Raw genomic sequence first — 20,420 nt, 5'->3', positions numbered from 1 at the left:
GCTCAAGTTCAGGCTGAAGTTGTTTATACAATTATCACTCTGTGGCAGTAGACTAATTATATTGATACTCTATTTTTTTCCATAGGTCAGTTTCTCCTGCTGGAAGAATTTCCACCTCACCGATTAGACCAGTGAAATCTCCATCTCCAATCCGTAAACCACATGTAGTGACAACAGCTGGGGCCGATGTCCTTCCTCCTTGGAAGCAGGAAGGATATGCTGAAACCATGGAAGCCCAGATGAAGGAAACAAGAGTATCCACAAGCACTACCCAAGTCACTGAAGAAAGATGGGAAGGGCGATACGGGGTCCAAGAGCAAGTTACTGTTACTGGCACTGCTGCTGGCGAAGTGGCCACCGGTGCTAGAGAGGTAAAGTGTGTTTCTGGAAAAAATACTGGGTTTGGTTTGTGTGGGGTCTCACCACTGCTGGATAGATCTGCTAAATGGAATCTGTGAGGCTATGTGTAAAACCTTGTGTGCATCTGCTATTGTGAGAGTTCTGCTACAGATGTGGAAATGTTTCTTTGCAACATTCTGTCTCTGTACTTGTTCTGTGCTTCTTCTGAATGTATGCAAAATATGAAAAAATGTCTTTTGATGTGACTAATATAGGTAAGAAAGGACAGTGAAAAAACAGCAGCTATTGCTACAGTTGTTGCTGCTGTGGATCAAGCCATGGTGAGAGAACCAGCTCCAGGTGTTGCAGAGCAAACTGCTAAAAGGACAGCAATGACTGCAGTCCACGTTCAGCCTGTTCATGAGCAGGTAGAAATAGAGCACAGACATCGTATGATTTCCCTTTATCCCTTCATCCAACATGCAAGCAAGGCATGATTCACTGTGAGGAATTAACTAGATATTACCCAACGCACTGCAAAAGCATGCATGCTCATCTAGAGCACCTAGACTGTAAAGGAATGCTCAGGTTCACTTACACCATTCCATTCCATCATAACAGGATTGAACTAATTACTCTTTTTACGTTTAAGGATGCTTTCTCTGAAAATGATCTTCTATTCTCTCTTCTCCTTTCTTCTTTAACATTATTCTAAAGATGATGAAATTTTTTTTCTAATATCTCATTTATCATTTCCCCACTAGAAATAACATCATTCTCCCTTAGTATTTTTCCTTTACTTGAATTCCTCTCTTATTTTTCCTTCTCCTCTTATTTTGATTATTAATTTTTTAAAATGATTTCTAAGGGTTTGGTTTTTGTTTTTTTTGTTTGTTGCTACAAAAATCAGATGAAAAAGGAGGCAATGGTAGTAGTTACCAGTGATAAAGCCACAAAACAAACAGTGATATCAAGAACTAGAGAAGGAATTGTAACTTCACAAGAACAAAGACACATCTCTCCTGAAAAGGTGAATCTCCTGAGATTTTTTATGACCTACCTTGTGCAAAAATCTGATATCTCATATAAAAGACAAACCTATAAAGAAGAAAAATGAGATACTGTTATTATTTGTCCCTTTTATATATGCTCACTCTTCCAGTTTACAGTGCTATCATTTTCCTGTCTCTTCTCTATGGTTACTCTTTCCTTTTTTATTTCACTTTCATTACTTATCCTAAGTATATTATAAAGTTGCAAAATATTAACCTAGACAAGCCTCTCTTTTTTCATATAATATAGCAATTTACTAGATAGTATTATTGATCATTTAAAGAATTGACATGTAGAAACCAGCTCTTAAATTTTGTTGGGGATCGGGTGTGTGTGGGGGGGTGTTCTGATATTGTCTCTAAGCTTCCATTTGTAGCCTGCTTTGTCTGTTGGCAGCACAGGGGGTCAGAAAAAAAAAAAGGAGGAAATGCTCATTCTGCATTGAAATCAATTTTGAAAATACAAATGAGTGATTTGAATTCAGATTATTTTAACATGTATTTTTTCAGAAAAATGTGATTTAATGGGAGATGAGCTTTTATAGCCAATGTTATATTTGAATTATAGCAGAAGTGCATGAGAAAGAAAGTGTAACCTCTCTTCAAAGCACTGAGAAACAGAAATCCACCCAGGCATCAATCTGAACTTATCATTTGAATGCTAAGTCGAATTCTTGTCAAATGAAAGTTTAATAAAGTTTATTTTTAATATCCTACACTTTTTCAAAGTGATTTTAATGCAGGACAGTTTTTCTCTGAGTCAATTTTTTTTAGTACTTCTTTCAGTGGCAAACCAAGCATTTGTGCAGTGTTTTTACTATTTTTATGTTAAATGTTTTATACAAAGTCCGTTTGTGTTTTTATTGTTGTTTCCAGTCTAGATGATTTCAAAATACAGAATGTGACATCTTTGCTCACTTTAATTTCTATGCTCTTTTCCAAATATATTGAAAATCACATACCTGATATTTTAAAATAAAAATAAAAAGTTCCTTATTTGTAAATGTCCAGGTGAGAAAAGAACCAGAGAAAACTCCAGTACAGACAGTAGTCATTGCCACAGACAAAGCCAAAGAACAAGAGAGAATAACAAGAGCTAGAGAAGAAATATCTACCAGACATGAACAAGTGCACATTGCTCACGAACAGGTAAAAAAAATGTTACAATCTTTAGTTCATTGAGATACTCTGGTTTATAAAATCTGTTAAATAACTTTCTTGTCCTTCTTCACAAAGAGAAGATTACTAAACAAAAACTTTGTGAAACAAAGTACTCCAGAGCACAATCTCTGCAGGTCCAGTGCTACTGACCTCATAGCAGCTCTTGTCTGCAGAGGGGTGAGCTGCCCTTCTTACAGGTCCTTCAAACATTAGGGCTTTTATTGCCACACTACACAGAATTTCATCTGATGCTTAATAATAAATTTATCTCTGAAGGTAGATTTCCGAATAGAAATGTTAAAGGTTATTTTTCATGGTATGATATGTGCTTCATTTAATGAAGTTCATATTTGTGTGAGAATTGAATACACTTGTTAGACCATATTGTGGAACCACTCAACTGATGGAGTTAGTTATTAAGTCAATAATACTAATTTCTATGCAAATAGTTTCTGCAAAACATAATGATAAACTAGGAAGTACAAAGTTTATTTTCTTATTCCAATAAAAAATAATACAATATATTAATGACTTTGCATGAACTTCTCTCAGCACATGAAGCAGGCTATAACTTGAGTACAAAGGTATTACTCCAATTCTGAAGTCATGTTTCTTTCTTCTTGATATACATTTAGAAACATTATCCTGCTTTCCAAAAAAGTTGTGTAATCATGACAACAGGCATAATCAATTACCATTATTTTTCTTTACCATAAAAAATAGATAAGAAGGGAAGAAATGAAACCTTCAGTACCTAAGGTAGTAATTACTACTGATAAACCTAAAGCACCGGTCATAATATCGAAAAGTAAAGAAAGAGTTGCCACCAAACAAGAACAAGTGAGCATAACACGTGAAAAGGTGAATAGCACTGTTTTAGCCATATTTGGGTTTTATCCTTTCTTCTTTGCAAACCTCCTGTTTTCCTCAAAAAATACTAACTATACATTTCCAGCTCATTTTTATTAAGATTATTCCACTTACAAACTTTTAGACCTACTGCTAATGAGACTAAATTATTTCATCTTGATCTTCCTCTCTTGTTTTCATTAATAGGGTGCTTATAATTATCTTCTGACTGACGTTTGGAGTGGACTGACTTACTCCTGAAATGCATTTTAACTTTTTTTTTTAATCACTACTTTTATTTAAATAGGTGCGAGGGTATAACAATACTTATCACTATACACGTAACACAGAGATGCGTGCAGTCCACAAGGATCTAACCCTTCAATTCTCCTTCACTGCTCCCATTTCAAAATGTTTTCTCATTGTTCAAGTATCTTTGAAGACCTAATGTAACTGAAACTTTTATTTCTGCTATAAAAACTAGATTGAAAAGGAAGCTGAGAAAACTACTGTAGTTCCAAAAACAGTTGCCACTACTGCTAAAACCAAAGCACCAGTCACAGTGTTCAGAAGTGGAGAAGAAATTACAGCCAATGCACTGTTACAATTTGATTTATCTGCAAACCTTACATTTTAAAACCTATTTTGGTACAACAGAATGCTCTCAAATTAATTCCTGAAACATACCCATTCAGTGGGGTGATTTTCAAGTAAAAGAGTCAGTAAGATTAAGTTTCTAGCGCTGAAGAGGTTTATATCCCACACTGCTAGGAAATGTCACACTTTAGGCTATGGTCTGATTTCTCTGTGAGAGTCTCCTCTCTATCAGTGGCTTTAAAGCAACATTTAGTTATTCAAATTTTTGACTCTGCAGTCTTTTTTTCTACTTGATGATTCCTTGTAACTTCATGGCTGTCAGATGAAACAATTTCTCTTTATTGAGGTGTGAATTATTCTTTGTACAAAACAAATTTTGACATCATTTCAGGTCCATCAGACCATCAGACACTGGCACTGCTGTTGGCACTACTTTACTCCAGTAGGATTCCCACAGTAGGAAATATCTACAATACAGTCAGGAACTCTTACATGTGGAAAAATAGCATAGTTGACAGCAGCTGTTATTTAAAATCTATCTACCTACAATGTAGTACATTCATAAAATACTTTTATAAAATATAAGTAAATGATTGAAGCATATAAAACTCAGAGGAGTCAGACTGCTAAGTGAGTTCAGTTCCTTGTTATATAGTGTAAATTTAGGGCCAAATTCAAGCCACTATAAAAAAATTATTTGAAAACTGACAGTAGTACTGAATAAGAGATCCCCATTACCTAAACATTACTTTAATAAAGAAACAAAATCTCTGTAAAGGATCACATTTTGGCCTCACCTAAGTAATTTCAGTTTAAGCTGCTAATAGTTTTAAAATAACTATGAAATTATCTGTTACATTTTTTTTTTTTTTTCCATTTACAAGGCATAGATATCATATGCTCTGTTGCTGCATCCAGCTCAGTTATGACAGTAATGACAACCAGTAGCAGTAGTCATTATTATCTGCTGCTGGCTGACTGGGCAGAAGTTTGAACCCTAGCAACAAAGTTGGCAGTATTTACGAATTATTAGAAACAAATTGAAGTCTCGAAACATAAGCATTACTTCCAAATTATCAGACATCTAACTCTCCTTTCTTTTGTAAAATCCTATCAAATAGATCAGCACTGAATTAACAGATATACCTGATGTAAAAATTTCTATGGGTCTGTTACTTAATAAATACATTCACATCAGATGCTAGATGCATTTTTTACATGTACAAGAGTTACATGGAGCTGATGATCATACTTTAAAACTGTGTGCACATTTACATACCTGCATACTCTTAGACAAGTGGACACAAATGTGGCTCTAAAGTATTAAAATTGCGCTTGCAGACAAATACTGATATGTATAAAACACAGAAGCACACATATATTCTGAATGTGCAGAGATAGTACTTAGAGAATTTATTTGCATTTGAATACTGATTCCTAAGTCTATTTACAGGTGCATATTTTTGATCTTTTCATCATAACTTTTGCATAACCCTACAACCTCTTTTTGGAATATACTCAACATTATAAATGCTTGTCGTATATGCAAGTTTCCAATATAATGATGAATATGTGTATAAATACTGCTGATGCTATTTGCAGACTCAAGCTGGAAAAAAGGCTGAAGCTGTAGCTACAGTCGTTGCAGCAGTTGATCAGGCACGTGTTCGATCACCCTGGCAACCAGAACAAGCAGATGAAGCTTATGTAACGGAGAAAACTTTGGAATATGGTTATAAAGAGCACACTGTAACAGACCGTGGATCTGAGGCCCCAGCAGAACGTCACGTTGTTACCAAAGAAGTCAAAACAGTCTATGTTCCTCCTGAGAAACATATCTCAACTCCTGAAAAGCAGGAAGTTCATATATCAAAAGAGGTTAGACTCTTTTTTTAATTACATTCTTTTCCAGAAACTATGTCCCAGTGAAATCTGCTCCAGTTTAAAGAACAGCATCGCTTTCAACAAATTTTTTTCATTACTTTGTGTAGATAAAAAGAACAACAGAACTTGAGAAAACAATTCATGTTGAACCGCCACGGCCTCGCACAGCAAGTCCTCACTTCACAGTCTCCAGAGTTGCTGTTCCTAAACCAGATCATATGTACGAGGTAAGCTGAAGTTGCATCCAAGAGGAGCAGCATGCTCATTTTCCATAGCCAGCAGGTCATCTATTCAATTTGGATATTCCCCCCACACTCCGGTGTGGTGCTTCCCCAAGAGGAAGAGTTGCGTGCCCCTTGCAGTTATTTTTGTTGGCTGGTTTGACTAATAAAGAACACTGCTGTAAACAGACAAATGAATTCTTAAAATGCCATTTTTTGTTATAATTTCTTATTTAAATAAACTTATAAACTGTTTCAGGATGCTGCTTGAGTACTTAATGACATACAGTGAAATTACAGATATTTGTCATGCAAGTTATATTTTTTAAAGAGCAGAAGTATCTCTCTTTAATCTTATTATGTGCATCAGTTCACTCACACACTACTTTTTCTTCCTTGCTGATGAATACATGTTAAGCTAATTTTTTAATTAGAAAAAATCCAAACTGACTGTGTAATATAATACCATCAATTTTTAATGATATTCTTCCATTTTTCTGTTGGACTCCTTTACATAGTATTAAAATATTCCAGTTATTAATTTTCTCATTCAAGCATACTTTTTCTCTTCATCTGGAATTTAAAAATTATTTTCCCCAAATATAATTAAACACTGTTATAAATATTTTTATTAAATATTTTGATGTATTTTTAAAAAGCTATAGAAAGATTTTGAAATTTCTTCAGTTCTTTTAATAATTGGAAGTTATATAATTAATAGTATTCTTTATTGTAGTATTAGAGAGACTAAATGGAAATCTACGGCTTCAAGTGAAGAAATGGAGAGAACATTTCTTGTGCTGTGCTTACAAGCTTCTTGACCATTCAAAGATCACATTCTATTTGAAAAAGAAAATATTTAAATGTTAGACAGATCAAAAATAATACAGGGATATTATATCTCTGGCATTCTACTGCTGCAATCTAAAACTACTACTCTTTTTTTACATATAGCTTTTGCAGTGTCAAAACCAAATAATTAAGGAAGCAACTGCTGCATATGCAATCTGCTCAAGAAATCCACTCTCTCCTTTGAAAATAAGACAACCAAGCTGTAACTCTTCTTCTTCTGTTCCCTAGGTTTCAATAGCTGGAACTGCCATGGCCACTCTGGAGAAAGAGTTATCAGCTACTTCTGCTGCACAAAAGATCACCAAGCCTGTGAAACCACCTCAGCTAAAGCCTCATGAAGTCAGGACAAAAGCAGAGCCAGTTGCCCCTCCACAGTTCCCCTTTGGAGAGGCTGCAGAGACGTATAAGAGTCACTATGATGTTGAGACTAAAAAGGAGACAAGCATTAAAAGTGAAGCAGTGCGGACAGAACACTTGATGATGCATAAAGAAGGTGAAGCAAAGGTATGTTTTTCAGCAAATTTCCGTCTCTTTGACTGACTTCCATCGTAAAAATATGGAATAGCCTCACTTTTTTTGCTGTCTTGTTATCCTAATTTTCCACTTCAAAAGCATTCTTCTGCCTTTTATTTTTTATTTGTTTTACACAAATCCTTGTTAGGACCTAATATTTACTTATGACATGCAAATAGTTCACATTACCTGATTTATTTTCTTATTTAAATTATACTTTGTTCATTATTGTCCTCTAAACAACCTAGGTGACAGAAACTGCCAGAGTTCCTGTACCTGCAGAAATCCCTGCTACGCCACCCACCTTAGTCTCAGTAAGTAATTTGTATGTAGTGTAGAGGAGTTCCACTAGATTTTCACCCATTCTGTTTTCTAATTTTTATTGCTTAATACTTAACCATTAAAAATTGGCTTTATATAATAATTTTAACTTTGCATTAGATTTACTCAGCCATATAATTTATCTCTGATGCAAAGTCTTCTTGATGTTTTTAATGGTAGTGATTCTTCACATTTATGTCACATAGTAGGTTGATCTACCTGCATAAATATGAACCTACCTTTTCATGTTGTTAATAAGAGCAATGTTCAGAGACCCTAAAAGCCAGTTTCAAATACTTCCCTTTGGAAAATGGTTTTTTTTTTTCCCTGCATACATTGCTTCACAGAAAAGTGTTTTGAACTAGACGTTAAATTTTCCATTTGAATAAGTTTTAGATGTTTGAGTATCTGTTTAGTTTTGAAAATGTATACTGACTGTGATACTTTTTTTTTGTCATACAGGGCCTCAAAAATAAGACTGTGACTGAAGGTGAGTCTGTCACTCTGGAGTGCCAAATATCTGGTCATCCTCAGCCTACAGTGATGTGGTACAGGGAAGACTACAAAATTGAGAGCTCAATGGATTTCCAGATCACTTTCAAAGCAGGACTTGCTCGCCTTGTGATTCGTGAAGCCTTTGCAGAGGACAGTGGAAGATTTACCTGCACTGCCACCAATCAGGCTGGGAGTGTCAGCACTTCCTGCCACTTACATGTGAAAGGTAAGTATATTTATAGAATCATAGACTTGTTAAAGTTGCAAAAGACCTTTGAGAGCATTGATTTCAATCATTAGCCCCAAACTGCCAAGCCCACCGCTAAACCATATCCCTAGGTGCCACATCTACATGTCTTTTAAATACCTCCAGGGTAGAGAAGGTATTTAAAAGTCAGCCCCACATGACTCATGGGCAACCTGTTTCAATGCTTGATAACCCTTGACAGCGTGAAAGGTTTTCTAATATTCAAACTAAACCTCCCTTGGTGCAACTCAAGGACAGTCCCTCTTGTTACTGTAGGAAGTTAATAATTTTGTTAACTGCTTATTGCTTGTAATGTATCTTAGACATTTAAAACATATGGTTTGAGTTGTGTTCTGCGGTTATTAGGTAAAAGGGATGTAAGTATATAAGGAAAAGGCTGATAACTACATATTCCTTTTATGTCAACTGAACTCATTGCTCACGGCCTATTGAGATATTTTCAAATCCACTTTATCAAATTTGCCTTTTAGTTACTGAAGAAACTGAGACTCGAGAAACCATTTCTGAGAAGGCTGTTACAGAAGAGAAACGGTAAAGTTACTTTTCTAAACAGACTGCTCCTATTGCAGTCGTTATGTTCTTGCATTCTGTTTTATGAGAGCTTCAGACATCAGCTCACTTACCTGCACGGAAATCTTATTTCAGCTATGTGGAGACAAAAGACATTGTAATGGAAGATGTCTCTGCTGCAGCAGAGGAAGTATCGGGAGAACCCATACCTCCTTTCTTCATAAGAAAACCCATGGTACACAAATTAATTGAAGGTGGGAGCATTATTTTTGAATGCCAAGTAGGGGGCAACCCAAAGCCACATGTCTACTGGAAAAAAGGCGGAGTTCCTCTCACGACTGGCTACAGGTACTTTGAATACAATGCCCAAAATCCATCTTAACATAATTTTAATGCCTATTTAATTGGTAATGTCATAATTTGATTCCCTCCGTTATGCTGAGCCAAATAACATTCTGATTTCTGTGAAATAAATTATTTTTTAATGTAAAAGTTATAGGCTCATGTCTTAATGTATGATTTTAAAAGGTGATTAAGTTTAAAAGTATAAATATTCAAAAGACTATAAAATAAGATATACTCATATGTTACACTTATAAACAAATCAGGAAGAAGTTTTGTATTTGTTTTTATCTGTGTGTGCAATGTTTGCATTGTCTCTACATAAGTCTTGTTGTAGAAAGCAACATTCTTTCTAGATAAGAAAAAATATTATATTTGTAGCATTCTTGAAATCATATGATGACCCATACTAGGACAAACTGTGTGCACACAGAATATACCATTATATTGCACCTGATAACTAGACCTCTGATATTTCAGTACTGATGTTTGAATCCTATATATTTAGTGACAACAAGAAGACCAGTACTCCAGTTTCAGCATTATTATTTTTCATATGGTACTCACTATGCTCATTCATTCAGTGAGAATTACCTGTAAAAGTTTCTCTTTTTGTGCCTTGTACAAGTTAGGAGTGTGTCTAACTGTAACTAAAAGCAAATTAACTGAAAATTCTGTCCAGAATTATAGACTTTTTATTTTTATGATTTCTATAGATACAAAGTGAGTTACAAAAAAGAAACCGGGGAATGCAAACTTGAAATTTCCATGACTTTTGCTGACGATGCCGGAGAATACACTATTGTTGTTCGTAATAATCACGGAGAAGCTTCTGCAACGGTCTCCTTACTAGAAGAAGGTAAATTTTAGATTAAGGAAATGGGAACAATATTTATTAAAATCAACTTCCAAATGGCAAAAAATATTTTCAATTGTGCTGCAAATTCTTTGCAGCTTGGTTTATTCAGTTCATAAAACATAGAGGGAGATCTAGTGGCTCTGTTTCTGCAAGACAAAATATCTGACATAAGGCCCTTGAAGGACTTTATTCTTTGTTAGAATGTGTAGCTGTAGGAACCTTCCTCTGTAGACATGCCATGTTCATGACAATATAAGACATTCAGACAAAGATGTGGGAAAAGAAGTTTAATAAATTAATAGATTGTTATCTTAAAGGAAAATAAGCTAGTTTAATTTTTTTATTTGTCCTGTATAAATGTACAAAAGTTTTCAGGAGACGGAGTCATGATGAAGAAATTATAAAATAATCAATAATCTCTGCAGATGCTTCCCCTCTGAAAACTAGGACACCTAAATAGTACAGGAAGACTTCTACTAGTTTATGAAGCTCATCTTAATACATTAGTCTCTGCATTTTGTTGCTGTTCATATTTATTAGCTAAACAGATAGAAAATCTGCTTGAATCACCAAAACCAGTAAAATAAGTTTGTACTTGTTTTCTCCATTCAGTCCAGTGAAAACCAAAAAATTTATCAAAATTAATCTGTTCTCAATTCTTAGCTGATTATGAAGCCTACATAAAATCGCAACAAGAAATGATGTACCAAACTCAAATGACTGCATACGTACAGGAACCTAAAGTGGCTGAGGTAGCCCCACCCATTTCCTATGGTGACTTTGAAAAAGAGTACGAGAAAGAACAAGCTCTAATTAGGAAGAAAATGGCAAAAGATACAGTGATGGTCAGAACTTTTGTAGAAGATGAGGTATGTCTATCCCTCCATACTAATTTTGGGTATTGACATTTTACCATATAAATAATTTATTTGCAAAGTCATTACTTGACACAGAAAACTAAACTAATGGTCTTGATTTTTTATATAGGAATTCCATATTTCTTCTTTTGAAGAAAGACTTATCAAGGAAATTGAACTCAGAATTATTAAGACTACCTTACATGAACTTCTCGAAGAAGATGGAGAGGAGATGATGGTTGATATTTCTGAATCTGAAGCTGTAGAAGCAGGATTCGATTTAAGATTAAAGAACTACAGAACCTTTGAAGGGACAGGAGTTACTTTCCATTGCAAGACATCTGGATATCCATTGCCAAAGGTACCCCAAATCTGTAAAACTCTTTTTGTTTTGTTTTGTTTTGTTTTGATGCTCTACTTGAAAAAAATCCCTTAGTATCTCATTCTGCATAGGAAACAGTGACTTTCAAAAGGAATCCAGTCTTCTGGTTTGATATCAAGCTGAATATTCCTTTGTGTCTTAATAGAATAGAGTTGGGTTGGTTAGCCAGTCAGAGGTAGGTTGGATTTACCAATTGAGTTGGTCTTGATTCTGAGTATCTCTGAGGTAGCCCAGACCAGTGGGGAACACAGTAGCAGTCCAGTTGAAGTTACTTTGCTCTTCATCAAAATGGGCTTTATATCTGCTTCTAGCTCCAAAACTTGTCTTTCAGGTTGCTATGTAAACATCTTACACTAGTCTCACCTATTTCAAGTAAAAATGTTAATGTTTAACACATATAGGTGGACTGTGATGTTTTCCATCTGAAAAATAGCAAGTTGTAATGTCTTGTATTTACTAGCCATTACTGGATCTTTGCCTTTAGGAGAGCTCACATAGCAGTCTACTGTTTCTTTCCATGCAGGTGGCATGGTACAAGGATGGCAAACGTATCAGACATGGAGAGCGCTACCAAATGGAACTTCTGCAAGATGGCAGTGCCACTCTGCGTTTACCTGTTGTTTTACCTGAAGATGAAGGAATTTATACTGTCTTTGCCAGTAATATGAAAGGAAATGCCATTTGCTCAGCAAAACTCTATGTTGAGCCAGTTGCACCTACAGCAACTCCAGGTTATATGCCAGGACCTGAAGTTATGAGAAGATATAGGTAGGTACACAGTCATATAATTTTATGAGACTTCAATCTACTGTGATAGCCCAAAAGCTTATTTTAACATAGCCGTTAAATAAACTTAAGCTATGGGAGTTTACACACCTCTAGAAAAGTTCTAAATGCTGTTTTCATGACTCATATAGATTTATGTGCTAACTTTTTGTCTGGTTTTCCTTTTTAATAAGCACTGCAGTTCCCAGAGTCCAATGATTCATATGCATTTCCAGCCACAGTATCAGATTTACAAGCTCAATAACCGTATTTATTCATTAAAGTACTCACATTTTTGAAAAAATATCTTCTGCACTTCGAATTTTGGTGTGGTATACAAGTATTTTTTTCCTGTCCTTGAAATACTGTATTTCTATGACAGAAAAATTAAGCATTGCCATGTCCTGTGTTCAGTCTCCATACACATACACCCCCATGCACAAACGTACACAGGATTGCACTATCCTATTTTGATCTATGCACTATCCAAAACCCAAAAATTTCCTTGGTCATAGTGTATCCTAACACTACTCACCTCTAAAACTGCTGTCAAAAACCTAAAGAAAATTGACTACAAATACTTTTTTTCCCCAATTTCTCACATAGATAAATTGGCCAAAGTCTTTAAAATAAATTATGAGAAAGGCAAAGGTTGAAATCTGTTTATCATGTCAGTCCACTGCTATATGACATTGCCATACACATCTGTCTTATCTCTTCCTTCCAGGTCTATCTCTCCACGGTCTCCAAGCCGGTCTCCCGCCCGCAGTTCTCCTTCACGTTCTCCTGCCCGGAGATTAGACGAAACTGATGAAGGACAACTAGAGAGACTATATAAGCCAGTTTTTGTGCTGAAACCAACATCATTTAAATGTTCACAGGGGCAGACAGCAAGATTTGACTTAAAAGTTGTTGGCAGACCTATGCCAGAGACATACTGGTTCCATAATGGTACATCAGCCTTATTTTCATGAAGAAGTAGTCTTTCAAAAAGATTTTTATGTCTCATTGAGACTGTCTTGATTGTAACTGTTTTCTTTTCAACTGTATCTGCAGGCCAGCAAGTGATTAATGACTACACCCATAAAATAGTGATTAAAGAAGATGGTACCCAGTCATTGATCATTGTTCCTGCAATGCCTGAAGACTCTGGAGAATGGGCTGTCATTGCTCAGAACAGGGCAGGCAAAGCTTCAGTCTCCATGACACTGACTGTAGAAGGTATCTTCTGTATTTTCTATTGTATTCTGTATATCATGTTACTTTTAGCATTCAGATGAGTGTTTCTTATTTAAAACCATGGCTTTGTCATTTCTTCTTGTGATAACTTACATTTGCTCTTTCAGCTAAGGAAGACCTAGTCAGACCACACTTTGTGGAAAGGTTGAGAAATGTCAGTGTGAAGGAGGGCTCTAGACTGGAGATGGCAGTGAAAGCTACTGGTAACCCTAATCCTGACATTGTATGGCTCAAGAACAGTGACATCATTGTGCCTCATAAATACCCCAAAATAAAGTAAGGATTTTTATTATATTTAAATCTGTTGAAATTTAAATTTTATTAGCCTTTTATTTAATTTTATTTAAAATACATTATATAAGTTAAGTAGTAATGCAAAATGCTTCCTGCAGTTTTACAGAAGGGATCCACTAAGGGCTTTTGCATTGCAGCAAGGATTACAGATATAAAATATTTTGTATTAATCATTCAATATTTTTCCAGCCTGTGTTTTCATATAATTTCTAAAAGCCATCACAGAGATTTACTGAACTTTTCTCTGTCTCTGATTTTGAAGACCTCTGCAGGCAAAACTACCACAGAATTTAAGATTGGTATTTATTATTCTTCTCTGTTTGATTCTTAGGCACTGCACTCCCAAACATGAATAAACATAAACAAAATGTCTATTACCTCCAGAGATTTCCCTTTGGAGGCTTTGAACTAATTTGGAAGAAGGGCAAAAATTAATGACAAAGAAGGGAAAAATAGTTAATATTTTTTTTTTTATATTTCAGGATTGAGGGAACCAAAGGGGCAGCTGCCCTTAAAATTGAATCTACTGCCAGGCAAGATGCAGCATGGTATACTGCTACTGCTATCAATAAAGCTGGACGGGACACTACCCGTTGCAAAGTAAATGTTGAAGTTGAACACACAGAACCTGAACCAGAAAGGAAATTAATAATTCCAAAAGGAACTTACAAAGCCAAGGAGATTGCAGCACCAGAGTTAGAACCTCTCCATCTGCGTTATGGTCAAGAGCAATGGGAGGAGGGAGATCTCTATGACAAAGAAAAGCAACAGAAACCATTTTTTAAGAAGAAGCTCACATCTTTGAGGCTCAAACAATTTGGACCAGCACACTTTGAATGCAGGCTTACACCAATTGGCGACCCAACCATGGTTGTGGAGTGGTTGCATGATGGCAAACCCTTGGAAGCAGCTAACAGACTTCGCATGATCAATGAGTTTGGGTACTGTAGCCTGGACTATGGGGTAGCTTATTCCAGAGACAGTGGAGTGATTACTTGCAGGGCAACTAACAAATATGGTACAGACCATACATCTGCTACTCTGATCGTGAAGGATGAGAAAAGTCTTGTGGAAGAATCCCAGTTGCCAGAAGGCAAAAGGGGGCTCCAGCGAATTGAAGAGTTAGAAAGAATGGCCCACGAGGGTGCACTACCTGCTATTGCACTGGACCAAAAGGAAAAACAAAAACCAGAAATCGTTTTGGTTCCTGAACCTGCAAGAGTTCTTGAAGGTGAAACAGCACGATTCCGCTGCCGTGTGACTGGCTATCCTATGCCCAAGGTCAACTGGTACCTCAATGGACAGCTCATCCGTAAAAGCAAAAGGTTTAGACTCCGTTATGATGGAATCTACTACCTGGATATTGTGGACTGCAAATCATATGACACAGGAGAGGTGAGAGTAACTGCAGAGAATCCAGAAGGCTTCATTGAACATAAGGTGAAACTTGAGATCCAGCAGAGGGAAGATTTCAGATCTGTTCTTCGTCGTGCTCCTGAACCCAAACACGAGCCTGTAGTTACAGAACCTGGGAAACTTCTATTTGAGGTACAAAAGGTGGACAAACCTACAGAGGCAACAACCAAAGAAGTGGTGAAGCTGAAAAGGGCTGAAAGAATCACTCATGAAAAGCTTTCAGAGGAATCTGAAGAGCTGCGCAGTAAATTCAAGCGCAGGACAGAAGAGGGCTACTATGAAGCCATCACAGCTGTGGAACTTAAATCTCGCAAAAAAGATGAATCATATGAAGAAATGCTAAAAAAGACAAAAGAAGAACTTCTTCACTGGACCAAAGAGATCCCAGAGGAAGAGAAGAAAGCACTTCCTCCTGAAGGCAAAATCACCATTCCAACTTTCAAACCAGAGAAGGTGGAGCTTAGTCCAAGCATGGAGGCTCCCAAGATACTTGAACGAATTCAAAGCCAGACTGTAGCCCAAGGAACAGACGTACATTTTCGTGTGAGAGTGGTGGGAAAACCTGATCCTGAATGCCAGTGGTTCAAAAATGGTGTTCAGATTGAAAGGACTGATCGTGTGTACTGGTACTGGCCTGAAGATAATGTTTGTGAATTAGTTATCAGAGATGTGACTTCTGATGATTCCGCCAGCATCATGGTGAAAGCAATCAATATAGCTGGTGAAACTTCTAGCCATGCTTTCCTGTTAATACAAGGTAATTTCAATTCTTTTACTCATCTTACTGCTCATCATAGTGTGTTAAGTCTGTTTGGTCAGTGCCCTGCTGATTGTTATATATTATTTTGCAGCCAAGCAATTAGTCAGCTTCACCCAGAAGTTACAAGATGTTGTTGCTAAAGCAAGAGACTCCATGGCAACATTTGAATGTGAAACATCAGAGCCCTTTGTCAAAGTGAAATGGTTTAAGGATGGAATTGAGATTCATTCTGGAGACAAGTACAGGATGCACTCAGACAGAAAGGCTCACTTTCTTTCAGTATTAACAATTGATATGTCTGACGCTGATGACTACAGCTGTGCACTGGTTGAAGACGAATCCGTAAAAACCACTGCAAAGCTTACTGTTGAAGGTAAGCATCCAACTCAGTACCATGCCATACTGTTAAGGTGAAATCAGCTTCAGAAAGAAATAAAACTATTTAAAAAGACCTCTAACACCCTTAGAGGTGTGGAGCTGCTTTCACACTTCTGGAATCCAGACTGACAGTTTAGAGACGTATTTATGTAAAATGATTACACTATATATCTATATATATTCCCTTAGGCTCATTTATTAACTTTTGTTTTTTCTTCAGGAGAATCTAATCAAGCTTATTTACAAATGTAATTATTTGCCTTTAGGTGCTGCAGTTGAATTTATTAAAGAACTTGAGGATGTTGAAGTGCCAGAATCTTTCTCAGCTGAACTTGAGTGTGAGGTTTTCCCAGAAGATGTGGAGGGGAAATGGTATCATGGTGATGTTGAAATCACTTCTAGTCTTAAACATGTGGTTGCATCCCGCCGTGGTCGCCAGATCCTCACTATTAAAGATATTAATAGAGACGATCAAGGAGAATATAGTTATGTTGTTGATGGAAAAAGGACTCAATGCAAACTGAAGATGAAGCGTAAGCATTTCTTACATTGTCTATGTACTGTCACTTTTCTATTTTATGGCATGTATTATAGCTGTATCTCATTGTATCTCATAATACTTTAATGTTCAATATTCTGCCTCTTATAAGTATTAATTAACTTCATTTAATTCCACAGCTCGTCCCATGGCAATTCTTCAAGGACTTACTGATCAAAAAGTCTGTGAGGGAGATATCGTGCAACTTGAAGTCAAAGTCTCCCTAGAAAATGCAGAAGGTGTCTGGATGAAAGATGGCCAAGAAATTCAGTCAAGTGACCGTATTCACATTGTGTTGGATAAACAATCACATATGTTGCTCATAGAAGATGCCACAAAGGAAGACAGTGGAACGTACTCTTTTAATGTTCCTGATCTTGAGCTGTCAACCACTGGACAGATCACAGTGTACAGTAAGTCACTATGATAATTTTGAAGGTGTGTTTGATTTTTGGCTCTTTTAGGATTACTTTTTAAAGACATAGTTTTTCTCACAATGAATATTTTTGTAACTTGCAGGTGTGGAAATAGTGGTGCCTCTAGAAGATCTTCATGTAATTGAAGGAACAAAAGCCATCCTCGAATGCAAAGTTTCAGCACCTGATGTGTCCTCCTCAAAATGGTACCTAAATGATAACCAGATAAAGCCTGATGAACGTGTACAAGCTGTTTGTAAAGGGACTAAACAGAGGCTAGTGCTCACCAGAACACATGCATCAGATGCAGGACGCTATAAGCTAATGGTTGGCAAAGTGGAAACAAGCTGCAATGTCACAGTTGAAGGTTGGTGTTTCTTAAGATGCACAGTTCTTTGTGAAATTATTTCTTTGAAAACAAAACTAGTGGAAACAACTAATAAATTTATAATTTATTCTTTTTATAGAAATTGAGATTATTAGAGGTCTTCATGACATCACCTGCACCGAAACACAGAATGTGTCCTTTGAGGTCGAGCTCTCCCATTCAGGGATTGATGTCATTTGGCATTTCAAAGGCCAACCCATAAAGGCCGGTCCTAAATATAAAATTGAAGCACATGGCAAAATATATAAATTGACAGTGGTGAAGATGATGAAAGATGATGAAGGAGAATATGTCTTTTATGCTGGAGAGAAGAAAACTTCTGGGAAGCTTATAGTAGCAGGTTAGTAGGGTAAAAGTCCAAGGTTTTTATTTTATTGCGGTTTAGAAAGTACCCAAAGGACTTGTAACAATAGTGCTGTTCCAGTGGGAGTTTGTCTTTAATTTATCCTTTTTTTTAATGTTCTTCTTGCCTTTCCCCTTATCTTTTGTGATTAGTATAATTTGAATACTCAAATCTGTTAAATGTTAATATATTTTGCTAGATCAGAAGCACAGTATGAAAGCTATATTATGCTTGTGATGTAATTAATGTAAAAAAGAGGAGGTTTTGTCCTGTGTGTTCTCAGTATACCTGTGCTGATGATAAAATAAAAGAGAATAATTAGGATAGAAATAAGAAACATATTTTTGTGATGTCCAGGTCATATTTTATTCCTGATTTTTCTCAGAGCTTAGAATGACTGAGCATTTCTATGCTGCAAATTAGGACAAAGAATTCCAGCATCTAGTTTTGGTTTCTGTATGGGGGAAAGCTGAACAGCAGCACAACAAATGAACATGCTTTTTCTTCCCAACAGGCGGTGCCATTTCAAAGCCTCTCAGTGACCTGACTGTGGCCGAGTCCCAGACAGCTATTTTTGAATGTGAGGTGGCAAATCCTGAATCAGAGGGCCAGTGGCTACAAAATGGTAGACCATTAGCTACGACAGATCAGTACCGTGCTGAATCTGATGGTGTAAAAAGAAGGCTTGTTATCCCTGCGACGAAACTGGAGGATATGGGGGAATACAGCTATGAAATAGCAAGCTCAAAGACATCTGCCAAACTGAAGGTCGAAGGTCAGTATTTTTTATAACTAACTGAGGTCTTTGAGACTTATTCCAGCATCTCTCACTCTGTTTTGGACCAGGCCTTAAGACACATGCAAAATAAAATAAATCAAATAAAAAACCCCAAACAAACAAAACCCTGAGCCTATCCAACAATGGCAAAAACTAAACAAGCAAATCCCCAACCAACCAACCAACCAACCAACCAACCAACCAACCAACCAACCAGAAAATCCCAAACCAAAAACCCCATAAACGAAACCCTTCTCATGGATACTATGACTAAAGCTTCCATGCTGCTTTCCTAGCACACCACTTTGCTGAAAACTGTATAGAATACTATATGCATAAAATGAAGCACCATTATTCAGTTTTATTAGAATTATTATATTTACTATAGGCTTTCATTTTGATCTATTTTGTCAAGTTTTTTTTTTCTATTTTCTTGCTTTTTTCCCCCTAGCTGTTAAGATAAAGAAAACACTGAAGAACTTGACTGTGACAGAATCACAGGAGGCAGTTTTCAGTGTAGAACTGACTCACCCTGATGTGAAAGGAGCTCTGTGGATTAAAAATGGTGTTGAACTTGAATCAAGTGACAAATACGAAATTACAGTGAAAGGAACTGTTCACACACTGAGAATTAAACACTGTGTTGTCACTGATGAGTCTGTTTACAGCTTTAAACTTGGAAAAATAGGAGCAAATGCCAGACTTCATGTGGAAAGTAAGCCATTTTGGTTTGAATATTTGCTGTAATGTGTGTTTTAAATTCATATAATACACAGTGCTGAATATTGCTAACTTTTTTCTTCAAGCTGTCAAGATCATCAAAAAGCCAAAGGATGTGACTGCTTTGGAAAATGCTGTTGTCTCATTTGAACTGAGTGTTTCCCATGATACTGTACCAGTCCGGTGGTTCCATAAAAATATTGAGCTTAAACAAAGTGATAAATACAAGATGATCTCTCAAAGGAAAGTTCACAAGCTTATGCTGCATAACATATCTCCTGATGACGCTGGGGAATACACAGCTCTTGTTGGGCAAATTGAGTGCAAAGCGAAACTGTTTGTGGAAAGTAAGTATTGTAATAAAACAGCTGTATGAATTGTTACATCAACATTGAGCAACTTGCCCTGACTCTTCATAGCCTGCTACCCTTGTTTTTTTGCAGTCTTCCAAACATAAAAACTTTTTAAAAATTTTATCTTTTATCCCCCTCCTTTTAGGCATACATATCACAAAGACCATGAAGAATATTGAGATCCCTGAGACCAAAACTGCCTCTTTTGAATGTGAGGTTTCTCATTTCAATGTGCCAGCTGTCTGGTTGAAAAATGGTGTGGAGATTGAAATGAGTGAAAAGTTCAAAATAGTTGTCCAAGGGAAACTCCATCAGCTCAATATAATGAACACAAGCAGTGAAGACTCTGCGGAATATACTTTTGTCTGTGGAAATGATAGAGTCAGTGCTACCCTGACTGTAAAACGTATGTAAAAATTAAATTAACCAGAACATTTTACGGTTACTAGCAATAAGTTTGTGTTAACAAATGGACTTAATGAAATTCTGACATAACCAGCAGACTGTAGAGGTGTTTTTTAACACTAAAG

General features: G+C 36.3%; 1 protein-coding gene across 5 annotated transcripts in view; it reads left to right on the top strand.

Moving 5' to 3' along the window:
- The window catches only part of TTN (titin), a 239,364-nt gene that overhangs the window by 10,337 nt on the left and 208,607 nt on the right, over positions 1-20,420 (top strand). For all 5 annotated transcript variants that reach the window (XM_072932290.1, XM_072932288.1, XM_072932287.1 and 2 more), the window contains exons 7-35: positions 86-371; positions 615-767; positions 1,250-1,369; positions 2,403-2,540; positions 3,276-3,413; positions 5,601-5,876; positions 5,990-6,109; positions 7,184-7,459; positions 7,717-7,782; positions 8,252-8,510; positions 9,023-9,083; positions 9,198-9,410; positions 10,121-10,263; positions 10,927-11,132; positions 11,251-11,481; positions 12,026-12,270; positions 12,995-13,218; positions 13,324-13,488; positions 13,614-13,782; positions 14,283-15,973; positions 16,068-16,349; positions 16,621-16,887; positions 17,033-17,305; positions 17,412-17,675; positions 17,776-18,036; positions 18,554-18,814; positions 19,269-19,532; positions 19,624-19,884; positions 20,036-20,296. In XM_072932290.1, coding sequence (XP_072788391.1) covers positions 86-371; positions 615-767; positions 1,250-1,369; positions 2,403-2,540; positions 3,276-3,413; positions 5,601-5,876; positions 5,990-6,109; positions 7,184-7,459; positions 7,717-7,782; positions 8,252-8,510; positions 9,023-9,083; positions 9,198-9,410; positions 10,121-10,263; positions 10,927-11,132; positions 11,251-11,481; positions 12,026-12,270; positions 12,995-13,218; positions 13,324-13,488; positions 13,614-13,782; positions 14,283-15,973; positions 16,068-16,349; positions 16,621-16,887; positions 17,033-17,305; positions 17,412-17,675; positions 17,776-18,036; positions 18,554-18,814; positions 19,269-19,532; positions 19,624-19,884; positions 20,036-20,296 — 7,574 coding nt within the window. The remainder of the gene's footprint in view (positions 1-85; positions 372-614; positions 768-1,249; positions 1,370-2,402; positions 2,541-3,275; positions 3,414-5,600; positions 5,877-5,989; positions 6,110-7,183; positions 7,460-7,716; positions 7,783-8,251; positions 8,511-9,022; positions 9,084-9,197; positions 9,411-10,120; positions 10,264-10,926; positions 11,133-11,250; positions 11,482-12,025; positions 12,271-12,994; positions 13,219-13,323; positions 13,489-13,613; positions 13,783-14,282; positions 15,974-16,067; positions 16,350-16,620; positions 16,888-17,032; positions 17,306-17,411; positions 17,676-17,775; positions 18,037-18,553; positions 18,815-19,268; positions 19,533-19,623; positions 19,885-20,035; positions 20,297-20,420) is intronic.

The sequence above is a fragment of the Taeniopygia guttata genome, chromosome 7 (assembly GCF_048771995.1).
Source record: "Taeniopygia guttata chromosome 7, bTaeGut7.mat, whole genome shotgun sequence".
Taxonomy (NCBI): domain Eukaryota; kingdom Metazoa; phylum Chordata; class Aves; order Passeriformes; family Estrildidae; genus Taeniopygia; species Taeniopygia guttata.
The sequence above is the reverse complement of the archived record's forward strand: the minus strand, read 5'-3'. Positions and strand labels throughout refer to the sequence as shown.